This window comes from Cyprinus carpio, chromosome A18, assembly GCF_018340385.1.
Source record: "Cyprinus carpio isolate SPL01 chromosome A18, ASM1834038v1, whole genome shotgun sequence".
NCBI lineage: Eukaryota > Metazoa > Chordata > Actinopteri > Cypriniformes > Cyprinidae > Cyprinus > Cyprinus carpio.
Genome location: NC_056589.1, coordinates 16603870 through 16619095, shown reverse-complemented (window position 1 = coordinate 16619095; position 15226 = coordinate 16603870). Strand labels below are relative to the sequence as shown.

The 15226-nt window shown below is 34.6% G+C and overlaps 1 protein-coding gene across 2 annotated transcripts; it reads right to left on the bottom strand.

The window, feature by feature from the left end:
• Positions 1 to 521: 521 nt before the first annotated feature.
• Positions 522 to 15004, bottom strand: LOC109056801 (mucosa-associated lymphoid tissue lymphoma translocation protein 1-like). 2 transcript variants are annotated; one of them, XM_019073988.2, is made up of 15 exons: positions 14871 to 15004; positions 13657 to 13757; positions 13409 to 13533; positions 13159 to 13291; positions 11567 to 11742; positions 11148 to 11244; positions 10148 to 10183; positions 9365 to 9568; positions 7581 to 7758; positions 7351 to 7425; positions 7125 to 7252; positions 4218 to 4367; positions 2450 to 2607; positions 1407 to 1523; positions 522 to 1062 (listed from the first exon to the last, which is right to left on the bottom strand). In XM_019073988.2, exons 2-15 carry the CDS (start codon positions 13664 to 13666, stop codon positions 745 to 747), a joined length of 1905 nt encoding a protein of 634 aa, XP_018929533.1. In that variant the 5' UTR covers positions 13667 to 13757; positions 14871 to 15004; the 3' UTR covers positions 522 to 744. The 2 variants fall into 2 exon arrangements, with proteins under 2 accessions (XP_018929533.1, XP_018929535.1); XM_019073990.2 differs by having other exon boundaries at positions 13409 to 13530.
• Between the last annotated feature and the right edge of the window lie 222 nt (positions 15005 to 15226).

Here is a 15226-nt window from a genome sequence, read left to right as displayed (position 1 = left end):
ATTTTAATAAATTAATCTAAATTAATTATATTTTCACATAAATGAAAACAAACAAAAAAACACAGAAAATGCACTAATGTAAAAGTAAATGAATATAAAATATAATGTGACTATATAATATTAATGTATTAATGTTACTGTATAAATCTTTTGTCTGTGTTCTTCTGGTATTTAATAAAAAAGGTAATCTTTTTGAATAAACAAGATCTTTTTTGCATAAATTTAATGCAACCTTAATTTTAAATTATCTGTAAATGTGATATGACTAACATTTAAAATACCTGTAAATATTAACTGTTAAAATAAAAAATAAAACAATTTATGGGCTAATTCAAAATACCTCCCGATTTTCCATATTTTCATTAAAAAAAAAACAGAAATGTAGCTGTATCTTTTAATATTAATTTTTCTATATTTATGTAAGTTCTACAAAAGTTCTACAAATGTATTAAAATATAATGGCCTTAATGTCAATAACTCCAAGACTGCACTTAATATGAAATTTCATCACACAGGAAAACTCCAGAAGTAGTACTTTATTGGTTATATAAGAATGTTACACTTAATTTGATTTACAAATAATTTGTATAAATATTTCTACATTTGCATGAGAACGTCTTCCTTTCGTTGCTCTCTCTCTCACACACACACTTACTGTATCGCAACTGGTAATTAGTAAGCAAAAAGCAAACAATTAATGTATGAAAAATCCTTTGTTGCATCAAAACAATGCCTTACTAAACATTATTCATTTTCATCATTCTCCTCCGGTTCATTGCTGCTCATGGAGCTGGATTTGGCTGAACTCTGTAATCGGTTCTCAGCCTTGCGTGTGCAGGGCCGACCGGGTCGAGGATGGTTCTGATGATGAGAATATCTTATGTTGGACATGTGGTCCACAGTATGGACACGACTCTCTTGTCTCCTGTCCACTGGCTTCATCTGATTCAGCTTGCAGGAGGCAATGAGAGGCCTGCCTATGTCCAGCTCTCTGCTCTCAGTGAGACGTTCTTTAGTTTGTGTGTGGGTGTAGTGCAGTGTCACTTTGATCACCAGAGGTCCCTAGGAAGTTTGAATAAATTTCAATTCTTTAATGTCTCTAAACAGTAGTTTTGACTTCCAGATATAATGCATTATACTATATCAGTGGTTCTCACAGCAACAATGATATTCCTGCAATAAAACTTTCAATAAATATATAATATAATATAATGCAAGGCAATGCATATTACATGCTCTCTGAAACCCTATTATTATTTGTGACCCATTCTGGGTTCATGATCTACCAGTTGCAAACCAACTGTTTTAAATTGATCATGTGCGTTTCAGTTCTCAATGTTTTAAAAATGCGTTTCAGTTCTATACCACTATTTTTCATTTCAAAGACAAAGACTCTTTAAATGTACCTGAAGTCTTTGAAGGCAACATAATCTGAGGGTGCAGTCAGGAGTTTCACCACTGTTCACAAGCAGACTGTCCATTTCTTCTGATCGACCAGAACCTGAGAAAATGTCCTGCATTTGCTAAAAACAAAAACACATCACCACTTAAATTGGAATCGAACAAGCAGGTACCATAAAGGTAAAGTGAATGTCAAACTGTCAATATACCCAAGGATGTATTACATGTTTTCACCCCTGGAGGTCAGTAGATCCATAGTTTTGTTTTCATCCTGCTGAACTTCTTAAACTTCACATTTGCAGTAGAGTATTACATTTTTTTATGATAAATATTTAATGTTTAATTTATTGTGAAAATAAAAATGTAGCTAAATACATAATATATCAGAGGAAAAAAAAATTGCTATATTTTAAAATGATTTGCCTATTCAAAACAAATATACTTGAGCTTTTTAGATCATTCAGCTTTGCTTGTTTTAATATAAATAGACACACCCATTATGGGTCCAAACATTATGGGTCCATAAAATGACTACAATTTACACTTTAGTACCAAAAGTACTAAAAATAAAAGATAAATAAAAACAATACCTAAAGCACATACAATTACTAAAAACATAAGCTAAAATTAAAATTAAAATATAAAAAAAGTTAATTAAAATGAATAAATACTATAATATTATACAAACAATCCTGAAATAACACCGGTTATGAATTATGATCAAAATATGCAACCAAAAACTCCAGAGAGCTGGTGAGCAATGCTTGATATAAAAAAAAAAATATAAGACCTATTTTGTCTAGAACAGAGTCAGGAAGGGAGTGAAAATTGTTTTGTTTTATTATTTGCTTTAATGTTCAATGCCACTGCATGAACTTCCTCCATAATACATTCATGAGTTTGAAAAAAATGTAAGCAGCAAATTCAAGTACAAAACACTATAAAATCAACCCTCTTTCCTTTTCCGTCCTGACTCTTATATCCCCCTTGTGTATACGTGTGTATGTGCTTATGCCAGCGAAAGAGGACATGAAAAGCTGTGACTTACTGGTTCACTCTCGAGAATCAGACTGCAGTCCTGGGCCATAGTGCTTGAGTTTTTCAATGAAGCGAACACAACCAGGACATTGGAGAACAGGGCAGAGAAACTCAGCTCCACCTTAACACCACAGTACTGAAAGTCCAGAGACCTTCGGCAAGGTAGAACTGAGAAAAACAAACCACACATAGATACACAGCGATGTAAAAACATGAATTTACTTAATGTATTTTTACTGTATTTTTGATCAAACAAATGCAGCCTTGGTAAGCATAAGATATTTCTTTCAAAATATCATAAAATCTTGCCAACCCTATAGTCGATATAGCAATACTGTACAAGCTGGTACATGCAAGAATACATATTCTGCTCAAATCAACAAAATGGGGCTGTTCTCATATTTAAATGACAGCTGTTAAAATGTTTAACTTGACAAATAAAAACTGTCACAGTCTAAAGTGAATAACGGAATCAGTTTGAATCAGATCACTGATGGCAATTTGGCTCTTTTTGGGAGGAAATCTATTTCCTTTTAAAGCAGACAAATGGTTTATGAATGATCCTCCACCCATGCTATTACCATGAGTCATGTATTACAATCTAACCCACAATCAAACCAAAACGGAAGTCACAACTGTGAGATGGTTACGGATGATAGAGCAATTTAGACTGTAGGCACTGACACCGACTTCTTTTTCACTGTATACAAATCAGCATCTTCATTACTGATGGTGAATCTAGTATTTAAAAGGGGACACATCATGAATTAAAAAAAATAATAATAAATAAAAAAAAGAACATTTCCTTGATCTTTAGAAATAAAAGAGTTCAATGTACTACGTAAGAATAATGTATAATGACAAAACTGATCATTTCTCATGTTTAGGTCATTTAAATAAAGATGTACAAACTCAAAGAGGGTAGAAACTGGTTATGTAGCATAAAAATTAATTTACTATACTTTACTCATATACACTACCGTTCAAAAGTTTCGAATAATTAAGATTTTTATTGTTTTTTAAAGGCTCTTACGTTCACCAAGACTGCATTTATTTGATCTAAGGTACAATAAAAGAGCAATATCACAACAATAAAACATTCTAACTTGCAGATTTGCTGCTTAGCATGTTTGTGGAAACTGTAATACACTACCAACTCAAAAGTGTGAAGTAAGATTAAAAATAATCTCTAAATAATAATAATAATAATAATAATAATAATATTTCACAAGGACACAAAAAACTGATCAAAAGTGACAGAAAATACATGAATAACACTACAAAAGATTAAAATTTAAAAAAAAGGTTGTTCTTTTGAACTTTCTATTTATAAAAGTATCACCGTTTCCCCCAAAATATTAAGCTGCAAAAACTGTTTTTAATATTAATAAGATAACTGAACACCAACAATAACTGATATTAACTGAGCACTAAATCAGCAAATTAAAATCATTTTTAAGGATCATGGGAAGACTGGAGTAATGGCTGCTGAAAATTTAGTTTTACAATAACAGGAAAAAATACATTTAAAAAATATATTAAAATAAACAACAGCTCTTCCTAATCTTTTTACTGTCCATATTGTATTTAAATAATTGCAGCCTTGCAGAGCATAAGACACTTCTTTCAAAAACATAAAAAAAAGTATGTGGAATTTAGGTGGAAAAAATACAAGGATATAGGGTGTACAGTAACCCTTTGTTTGTTTACACAGGAAGCATTTAAGAAAGGAATCTCTGATGACATCATATAAAGTTGGTTCAGGAACATGTCAATACCATTAGCCTGTTTCCAACAAGCATCCCGCCGGCGGAGCTCCATGGTGTGACCAGATGTTCGCACAGGATCGGTCAAAGCCCGTGGCTCTGTCAGAGTGTGTCTGATCTCTACTACCTGCCTGCCACGCACCAGTGGGTCCTTACCCAGATCTATAGAATGAAAGCTTTCGTTACAAATCACACAATACTTTACCTATTACAAAATACAGTAAATATGTTCTCTGTACACTATACTATTACTGTTCTGTCCAAATGTGATCAGTGTCCATTATGATTTTCAGACACTGAAACATGACTCCGCAAATTGTCCAGATAACTGGGAAGTTAAAAACCTTTGAGGAACATGCTAAGGTTCTTTCCCTAATTGCAAAATGAAGTAAAAAAGCAATTCACACATATTAAGTTCTGCTCTCAAATAAGAAAAATAGAATTGAGATTTAGTGCAGAAACATTGTAAAAATTTACAGGATTTCACAATTGTAATATAATTTTTTTGTGAAGCGATGCAAGCTGGGTCATTTTCTATAGGAGCACAATAGAACACTGTTAAAACAAATAGTGTGATAAAGTGTAAATAAATGTTTCTTCTAAAGTACCCATATATTTGTTTCCAGTACAAGTTGCACAATTTGAATTAAATTGTTCAAAAGCAAGTACGAAAAGGTTTGTTTAAAATAAATGCTCTTTTAAACTTTCTAGTCGTCAAAAAAATCCTGAAATTTAGTTTTCACAAAAACGTTATTAAAATATTAAATATTAAAAATTGATAATATTAATAAATGTGTCTTAAGCGGCAAATCAGCAGATTAGAATGATTTCTAAAGGATCATGTGACACTGAAGACTAGAGTAATGATCAATGCCATCACAGGAATAAATTATATTTTAAAATATATTAAAATATAAAACAGTTATTTTAAACTGTAATTATATTACACAATATTCCAGTTTTACTTTATTTTTAAAATCAAATAAATGCAGCCTTGGTGAGCCATAAGCAACATTCAAAACAAGTTTGGACTCCAAACTTGAATAACAGTGTAAATACATTTAGTAATAAATGATAAAACTTGTACTGAAAAGCAAATTACTAGCTAGAAATATAAAGTAAACCTACACCAAAATGCTTTACAGAATAGTGCTTAGTTGTGAGTTGTGCTTCACAAGTAACCAGTGCCCAATCATTGATTTATGATCAAAGACAGTTACTGAGACAGGAAGGAGTATAGTGCTTGTGGGCATAACAAACACAGTGATAATGGCAGTGGGACAGGGTGCAGACTGAGCAGCAAGCACACGAGACAGGAGGGTAAGTGGGGCACCCCACAGCCGTCTCTAGGTTAAGCGCTCTCAAATTTCCCCACCTGAGCACAGCAGCCAGAGAATGAGGTCACATGCTTTGGCAGCTTCAATATAAAAAGCCAAGTGCTGTTACCAAAGACACCAATCAAACAACCAAATAAGCCCTCCGCAGGGAGAGGGGGATTATCTCAACCATTAACACATAAATCCACGTTCACATCATGCCGGGGAGGGTACATATCATAGAAGGAAACCAACGTCTGGCACACAGTAGATGTCAACCAGTTGTTGCTCTCACAAGTGCTCCAAGTATAAATCCGCTAATGATCAACAGCTCTGAAAGACACTGTGACCTTGTTCACTACATCTCACATGTGAAGTATTATGTAATATGACAATATCTTGTTATTACAGTGCTTGCAAGGCAGCATGGTTTTGAAATTCCTCAAACTTCCTGGTTAGGGTTTGATATGAACCACTAACTTTTAGTATGAGAGTTAGAGATCAGTTGGAGACCTTTGCACATGCATCTTGCACATATATTTAATTACATAAGCACCTTAAATAATCACATTAGGACATATCGTGATTCCTGTTTTAGGGCCCTGTGAAATCCTTTTTTTTCCCTCAAATTCCATAATTTACATTTAAACTTTTCTAGATTCTGTTTTAATGGTTTAATTACATTCAAAAATGATGTCTAATCAACTCATAAAACTTTAACATTTAATTATTTATACTAATTTGAACAATAATAGTTTATATTATTAACTATTACTAATAGCTTTTATTACTGTAGCTAATAGCGGTTTATTATCAAATATGGGGGTAATCAAATAAATGCACTTTAGTAATTTAATGAATCTTTTAAAAATGTAATTACATTCAATTTGAACAATTGGCAAAAAAAAAAAAAGTATACTGCACAACAGAGGTTTACAGTTTTAAAAAAAAAATTGTGACTCCTTAAAAAGGAATGTTTTAATAAACTGCATTATTGAATTGTTTTTATTACTTTGAAAAGTAGATTCTACCAAATAGTTTTATCAAATGAAATAGTAAAATGCTCAAGAAGTAAACTCTTCATGTCCTCATGTAGTGAGACAGTGGCTACTAAAAACATGCGTGCTTGAGTATGTATAGTAGACGAAACTAGAACACTTTTTGCAAGGTTAATATTCACAGATATTACTCCATATTCAATTTGAAATCATAAGGTCCTACTATTTTTTGTCCTCAAATGTAAGACCTCTAAAAATGAGAGCTGCTGTGGAATTTTGCGGGCAAAAAGGCCATTGTCTATTGTCAAAAGTGTAGCAGTGTATGAAGTGGTCACACAGAGGTCACTATCAAACCAGGTAGCTTTCGATTAGTAAAAGCAGCGAATTCCTTAGACCAGATTGAAGGCGTTGAAAAATCTGCATGTGGAAATCTTTCACCTTCATGTGAAATTCACGATCGTGTGGATTCCGTTTGAAATGACTGTATTCCGCCTACGGAAATGTGACCACACGGCACCTTTAGAAGGAAGCTGCCTATGTAGGCAGTATGTGGTGAGGCAGCTCTCGAAGTTTTGGAACAGAAGAGTATTGGTAGAAGCACTCACCCACAGAGACCTGCTCCAAGACATGGGTCACCCTCTCTGGCTTTAAGACATGTTTGTTCAAGTACTTGGTGAAGATCCCACTGCTCTTGCCACCATCCTGGACTTCAAAAGCCTCTGCATCTTCACTCCTGTGGGAGCAAACGTCATGATTATACAAGTAGTACACAATCACTGCTGTTTAAGAAGTTTTGTTGGAGGCTTAAAAGAACTGTAACCCAGTACTTACGTGGCGTATCCATACACAGTGTTGCCCAGAGGAGCCGAAGGCTTAATATCAGAGAGAGGGCCTTTTTGTTTGTACCTGGGGAATATAAAATAGCACAAACATTAAACAGTGTAGCAGCATGCCGAATGATTATCTAATGACAATTCTAAGAAATTGGAATTCTAAACAGACTTTTAATTTTTTTTTTTTTTTTTTACAAACAATAGATCATCATGTTCCTGCAGGCCTACCATTTCCTACAGGTGTCCAGGAGAATGATGTTGAGCTGGGCTTTTTTGTTCTGCATATTGTGCATCACTTTCTGTACACACACACAGTTTTCTGTACGGTAGGGTCTTGGAGCGTCAATGGCCACCAGGTAATTTCTGCCTGAGTGCTCATAGCCATGGCCAGCGTAGTAAAAAACAGCTGAAATTGCGGCAAGAGAAAGTGTTTTTTAATGGTTTGTTTCATATGTTTCTGTTTAAGGTCTCTGGTTGAGTACCTTTTATATACAACATTGCGTTTTTTAAAAATAAATTATATAAATATAATATATGTAAATTAATTATAGAATGAACAACAAATACTTCGTTACAACAGGTTCAAAAAAGTTCACAGGAAGTGAGAGTCAAATCTTGGGCAACACAGAAAACCAGTGCTGATAAATCTTTCATCTCAAGGCAGAGTGCGCTAAAAAAAATTACAATTCTGTCATCATCTGCTGTCATCATCTACCCCCATGGCGTTTCGTTTCATGTATGATGTTATTTTTTTTTTAGGAACACAAAAGAAGAAGTTTTTAAGAATATCCGAACCATAAAAGCATCAAAGTAGTGCAGATTCAACTCATAAACTAGATCCAGCTGATCCGGTCGCACTGGACTCATCAATTTACAACACAAATCAATCATATGGCTTAAGAAGATTTGGAATAAACTGTAGCACATGAGCCATTTTAAGGTACTTTTACAGTGCTTTTGTGTACTTTTTGTAGCTTGACAGCTTGAATTGGCCAAAAGTTTACAATTTGTGCCCCACAGAAGGGAGAAAAGGGAAGTCATTCAAGTTTGCCAAGACATTAGGGTGAACAAATGATGACAGAATCTTAATTTTGTGGTAAAACATGAAAACTACACAACTTTAATTACAATGTTTCATATTTTGATGATGCTGTGAATAGCTACGGCCTCAGTGAAATTTAACCCACAATTGACAACAGTTCAGAGGCATTCTTACAGTGTTAAATAATGACTAAACACTTTTCATTTTCCACTTTCTGTTGAATACACTGTGTGCAAAAATGATCTTCATTATGAGGGAGTTTACAATACAAGTTAAAAAAAGGAAAGTCCAATGTGGGCTAGCTAAGGAACCAGTATAAATCTGTTGGTTTGAAACATAGGTTTCTGGAGATGAAAGCAGCAAGGCACACTACTGCCCACGCATCTCTTATCAGCCAATCAACAGACTGCAGCATCTCAATGTTATTCTGAAAAAGCCCTTTGGCTGAAAGTGCTGTGTTTTGTGTGTGTGTGTGTGTGTGTGTGTGTGTGTGTGTGTGTGTGTGTGTGTGTGTTTTGACCCACAACTTGCACTGATACTGTAGCACTGGAAAACAAAGCCTTTTTTTGGAACTTCCTCTGACTCATCACAATACAAATATTTTTTTTCAGTAGAATTTCAAATGGACTGTGTAGTGTCCAGCACTGGAAAAAACGTCCATCACATGGAGACACAATGGTTAGCACTGATTGCCACAAATTCAAACTGAGAAATCTGGATAATTTAAAATAAGCATGTTATTGCACATTGCAATTTGATCTATTTATCTCTGCATATAATTTCCTGACTGTTTTTTTTTGCTGCCAGGACCCTGAAACTTTCACCTCAAACAAGCCATTGTCATGAGAGAAAATAATTTCCTGTGAGATCATCATCCTGTGAGAGAAATAATTTTAGTTAAAGCAGTCATGTGAAACACACCAAGCATTTCCTACCAGCTTCTCCAGCAAACCCACAACATGTGACTCACCATAAACTCCACGGTCCAAGAGCTGCAGGAACTTGTCGATGGCAGTCTGCATTTCCTGAAGGGTGAGATCAAGCAGAGAGACCACTCTGAAGCCCAGCTGTTGCAGAAGATTGGCCAGCTCATGAACATCCATGGTGGGGGCCATCAGACCAGGATGGTTGTTGTAGTTCAGGTTGCCAATCAGCAATGCCACTTTGTCGGTTGCTAAGGGAAATAATTTTTTTTTGCTTTGTTAAATTTGTTCATAAAAGTATTATTTTTAAATCATATTTTATTAGATTTTATTTTATTGCATTTTTTAAATATGCACATCATAGCAATTGCATGGGTAATTTGCAAACAGACCTTGTAGAGAAACAAAGTGTTATTGTTATGCATAATTTTAAATGCATTGTTAATTAGTATTTTAATATATATATTTTTTTTTTACTTATTACTTTTTTAAATAATTGTTTTAATATAATTACTGAGTGTTACGAGTAATTTCAAAAGAAAGTAAAAAAAAGAAAAGATTAAAAATATATATATATTTTGTACATATGTCTATACATGTTCAATGGAGGATTTGACTTTCTAGGATTTCTTCCATTTCAGCGACTTTTAAACTAATAATTTCCATAACTGTGGCAGGCCTCCAATTCATTATTTGAAAATTCAATGATATTTCAAGTCTTTCCACAACTGTGAGAATAGGGGAAATATTAAAAGTGGGAGTATTGTGAAACCAAGGTCTATTTTTAACCTGGCATGAGCTGAAAAAGCGCTTTTTTGTCTGTGACCTACCCATAAGCGTGGGCTCTGGTTTTGGATCTGGAGGTGCTGTGGGGAAACCAGAGGAAAAAAGGTTTTGGTGAAATTTGAAAGAGAATGAGAAATGTCACCATGCTGCTGGATGCTTTCACAAAGCTTATAGCTTGTGTTCTTTCACTAGTTTCACTATGAAAAGAAAAGAAAAAAAAATAAGCTTTGAGTTTATTTTTTTTGTGTTATGTGATGTGTTAAAGGGAAGTTCTCATTGAGCTGGTTTCAGTCTAACTTTAGTTGTTATCTCATGTATCTAAGGATCTGTTTAGATTCAAAATAACAATCAGTTCCTGAGTGTTCTAACTCCTACAAATTGCGGAAAGTACCAGTAATTTGAAACTAGACTGGAACTACACTGAGCAGAAAGTATTCATGACCCAGAGCCAAAGACTGGATGGTTTCCTTTATTAATGTTTTCAATAAACTGCTTTTCATCACACAGCACGCTGTTAAGAAGATCTGACAGTGTTAAAGTGCAAGTCAGATCGAATCATGGTGGCAAACAAAGGATTGTCAAATTGAATGCAATAAATTAGTGCAGGATCCATTGATAAGCAAGTGATGTAATGCTAAATCTTCTCCAAATCAGATGAAGACACAAACTCATCTACATCTTGGATTGCGTGAGGGTCATTTTTTAGCAAATTTTCATTTCTGGGTGAACTATTCCTAAATCCTAATTATTTAAAAAAAAAAAAAAAAAGTAAAAAACATTTTTTAAAAAGATTAACAATTTGCAAAAAAAAAAAAAAAAAAACTGAAATATAAATGAAATTTAAAAGTAATAATAATTATTATATTAATTTAATTGTTTTAATTGTTTAGATAATAAGATGCTGATAAAGAAAAGCAATTCCAGAAAAAAAAAAAATACAAAAGCAACATATTCTGCACATATGGCCACTAGAGTCTTCGAAAACACAACTCCAAAATGGAAGCTGTGCACTGTAGGCCAATGAAATACACAGGCAGCTCTTACCCATCTCAATCTCAGCTGCTTCAGACCATCTCTCCTCCAAAATATTTGACACAGCACAGAGGTATGAACCCACAGTGTCTACGCTGGCATTTTCTATCTAAACAAAGAAGACCAAATGTAGAACAAGATTATTTTAGAAAGCTTACAACTGTGTGTTCCACTGAGTCAGTCATTACAGTCAAAGCAAGTTGCTCACATTTAAAAACAAAGACCCGAACCTAACTTGCTCATAAAATCATGTAGAGATAACTACAGGAGCAGTGGGCATGGTGAAAGATTAGGGCATGCAGAAAGGTCATTCTAATTGGTTAGGGTTAGGGGTTAGTTTCTCTCTGACTTCCAGCTTACCCTGTCTCCATTAAAATGTATCAATATGATAACAAAACAGATAGAGCCAAAGAATGGTACAGTGGACTTACCCTAAGTGTTTCTGTGGTCTGTTTAGGAAGGATGCGACCATTTCTGTACCACTTGTAGGCAGGCGCAGGCTTGCCTAAAGCTTTGCATTTAAGAGTGAAAGTCTCCCCTGGTTTTACTGTTTGGCTTATTGGGTGAATGACAATATGGGGTTCCCCTTTCCATGTGTGAGAAACACCTAAACACAATGCATCACGTTATGTAATAGATACTGCAGTCTTAAAACTGGCACATTGAGTCAAACCTGGCAAAATAAATCACTGATAAGTAAATGTCAGTCTCCATATAACTATATACAATGGGTTCATGGACTCTTTAAGGCCACGATATACTCAAAACAAAAGTTCCTTTTCATTCTTTGTTTAGGGGTAAATTGAAGTTCGAAATATGAGCAAACATCCCGATGCCGCCCATTCTGATGAAAGCAATATCTATATGAATATGTAAATAGGTGCTGCGCGCTTTCCTCTCAGAAACAAAATAAACACAATAAAAATGGAGAAAACAGCAAGCAGGTTTTTTTTATATAAATATCTGATCATAGCAACATGGGTATATTTGCACAAGCTCTGCAAATTAACACTCCCGTGAAGTCATGTCACGTTTATTTTTACTTGGCACTTTATTTAATATATTGCTTAAAAAAAATCAGCAGTATTAAACATGAAATGCAGTATCAGTGTCTCTTTTCATCAGAAGCACAACTTAAAAGGATACTCCACTGCGCTGATTTATTTCAAATCAAAGCTAAATACACGTAGAAACAGCGCATCCTTGTGGCGCGGATGACACAGAAGAGCATATGGTGATATGGAGAGACACAGAGGAGACTGTTGACAAAGGAATTATTGAATAAAGTTATTATTTTTGTTTTCTTCGCTTACAAAAAGTGTTCCCGTCGCTTCATATAACCCAGATTGCACGTCTGATGGCAGATGGAGTATTCTGACCCTCCCGGGTTTCATCCAAAATATCTTAAAATTGTGTTCCGAAGGCGAACTGAGCTTTTACGGGTTTGGAACGGCATGGGGGTAAGTGATTAATGACAAAATTTTCATTTTGGGTTGGAGTATCCCTTTAATTTGCTACAATAAAGCGGCTCACGGCTGCGCGGACATCTCACCTCCAAGGACTCGACAGATGAAATGAAGCCAGAGAAGAGTTTCACATGGGAGAAGGCGGAGCCTCAGGGCACACCTGATATAATTGTCATGGACCAATGGTAGTACGAAGTTGTTTTGCTGCGGGAATGAACTTTTCCGGAAAGTTCTCTTTGGCAAGATATTTCGAACTATCAAAACGATCTTGGTTTTGTCTGGATTTTGTTCAAAATTACATCACATAAGTTCGTTCTTCGATTTCGCTTGAAGTATATCGGGGCCTTTAGGCCAGATGATTAATGACGTTACGTGACATACAGCCAAGTATGGTGACCATACTCAGAATACGTGCTCTGCATTTAACCCATCCAAAGTTCACACACACACACCATGAACACACACCCAGAGCAGTGGGCTCATAAAAATGTATATGCTCATAATGCAGATGCTAATAAAAATGTAATGACAATAGCCTATGAGATAATGGAAAGTACCTGGTTCATCTAGGATTCTCACTTTTACCCATTCTGTGAACTGATAGTTACAGTACAGGTCGCTCACTCTACAAATATATTTTCCAGATATCTGGAGAGAGACAGTGAGCACGGGCTCTGTCCCACCTGCCACCTGAAAAGATTGAGCATTGTGTTATTTGATACTTTTGGGTATTTATTCTTCATTGTATTATCAACTTTTTTAAAAATAAATAAAAGATATAAAAGATAAATGATATAGTCTACAAACCTCTGTCTGTTGTTTATCAAACCATTGATAATTTAATGCACCAGTGCCTATTGCTTGAACTCTTAAGGTCACCTCATGGTTTGGTGGTACACACACAGACATCGGCTGCTGCAGAATAATAACTTCTGCCCACAAAAAAGACAATATATCATTTTGTGTGTGTGTGTGTATATATATATATATATATATATATATTTCTAAAGGGGAAAAACAATAGTTACGCATAAGGATAGGTATAATATACACACCAGTTCTCATGACTGTCGGCGCTATTCTTTAGTGTGTAAGGGCCTAGACCGCAATAGTGCTGCACTTTTAAGGTAGTCAGTCATTTCAGAATTTTTACCACCTATGTAAAAAGAAAACAGAAGTATGAATAGTGGGATAACATAACAACAAAATTGGAACTGAGAATCAAAATAAATATACATTGAGAGAAGTTAAGCAATCCAGAGTTTGGAACAGTTAGCACAGAAATTGTACAAGGATTAATTAGTAATCTTGATTTGCTTGATTTCAACAGTGTTTTTGTACAGTCAAAAGTGACAGCAAATTTGAAATGACTAGGTTTTTAATATTGTTTATCCTTACATTTTTACGACACTTTGCAGGAAAATGAGAAGTCTCTTTCATAACTGTTTTGAATATAAATTTAAATACCATTTTCCAATTTCTCAGTCAGAAGACTTAAAAATCTCATTCTTCAAAAGGACACATAACCACCTCAATACAATAAAACACCTTAATGCATTTGCAGTTATATCAGCTTATGAATTTTACTGATAATAACATTCAAGCAATTGTCCAATATGTATATAAGGTCTCAAACTATAAGGAGACTGGAGCAACTTGTCACACGTTTTACGAAGTATGTTAATTTTTTTGGAATTCACTTTCTGAACACTAGGCATGTAAGGCATTGGCTACAAAAATATTGAACAGTTCTAAAACTGTAACACATGACTTTTTGACCTTTTGTGAAAACATGGACCCTTTATTTGGCAAAATAAATAACGTAATTAATAATTGTATAAATTTGTAACACTTGGGCCCAGTTTTTATAACTGTGAAAGCAGAGTTTAAACTTTCTTGTCTGAATGCATGTCAGTGTGGTTTTATTGCGTTCACTTGTTTACACAGCAGCTACAGGAAAAAAAAATATAAATTTGTAACACTTGATATATATAGAAAAAAAAAATTATATATATATATATAGATAGATAGATAGATAGATAGATAGATAGATAGATAGATAGATAGATAGATAGATACGGAAATTTTAGTTTGGAGGAAAGAATTTACAAAATTACTCTAATTTAATAGGGGTTTGAATTTTTTACTCAAAACCTTAAAGTTACTTTGGCATAAATTCCCTGTGTGACAAGCAGACCCAGAGGTTAACAGCGTCTAGTCTGTGGCGTCGTTCGTTTGCAGTATAGATGTAGTGGGGTGTTACACTCACCTGTCCTAGTGCTCATTGCTGTGTGCTGTGAATGCCGGCTGACTGCGACTTATTTCACACTCCCCTCCTAAAACCCGTCATGCAAACAAGCACAGTGCGTCAGTTGTATCGACGTATGGATTTTCAACATACTGCGATAGGGTTTGGCTGATAAATGAATGTTTCCCGTAATGATGACAGACTTGCCCTCCCCACTACCGCTGTGCTCAGTTGTAGACGCGCACTCAACATCTGCACACTGCAGCAGGTACGTGTAGACTGAAAATATGATTTTCTTTCTTCTTCAGGTTCTTTCTTCTTCTTTAGGTTTTGAATATAAATTTTTTCCACAAAATGACATTCTTACCTTAAAATTC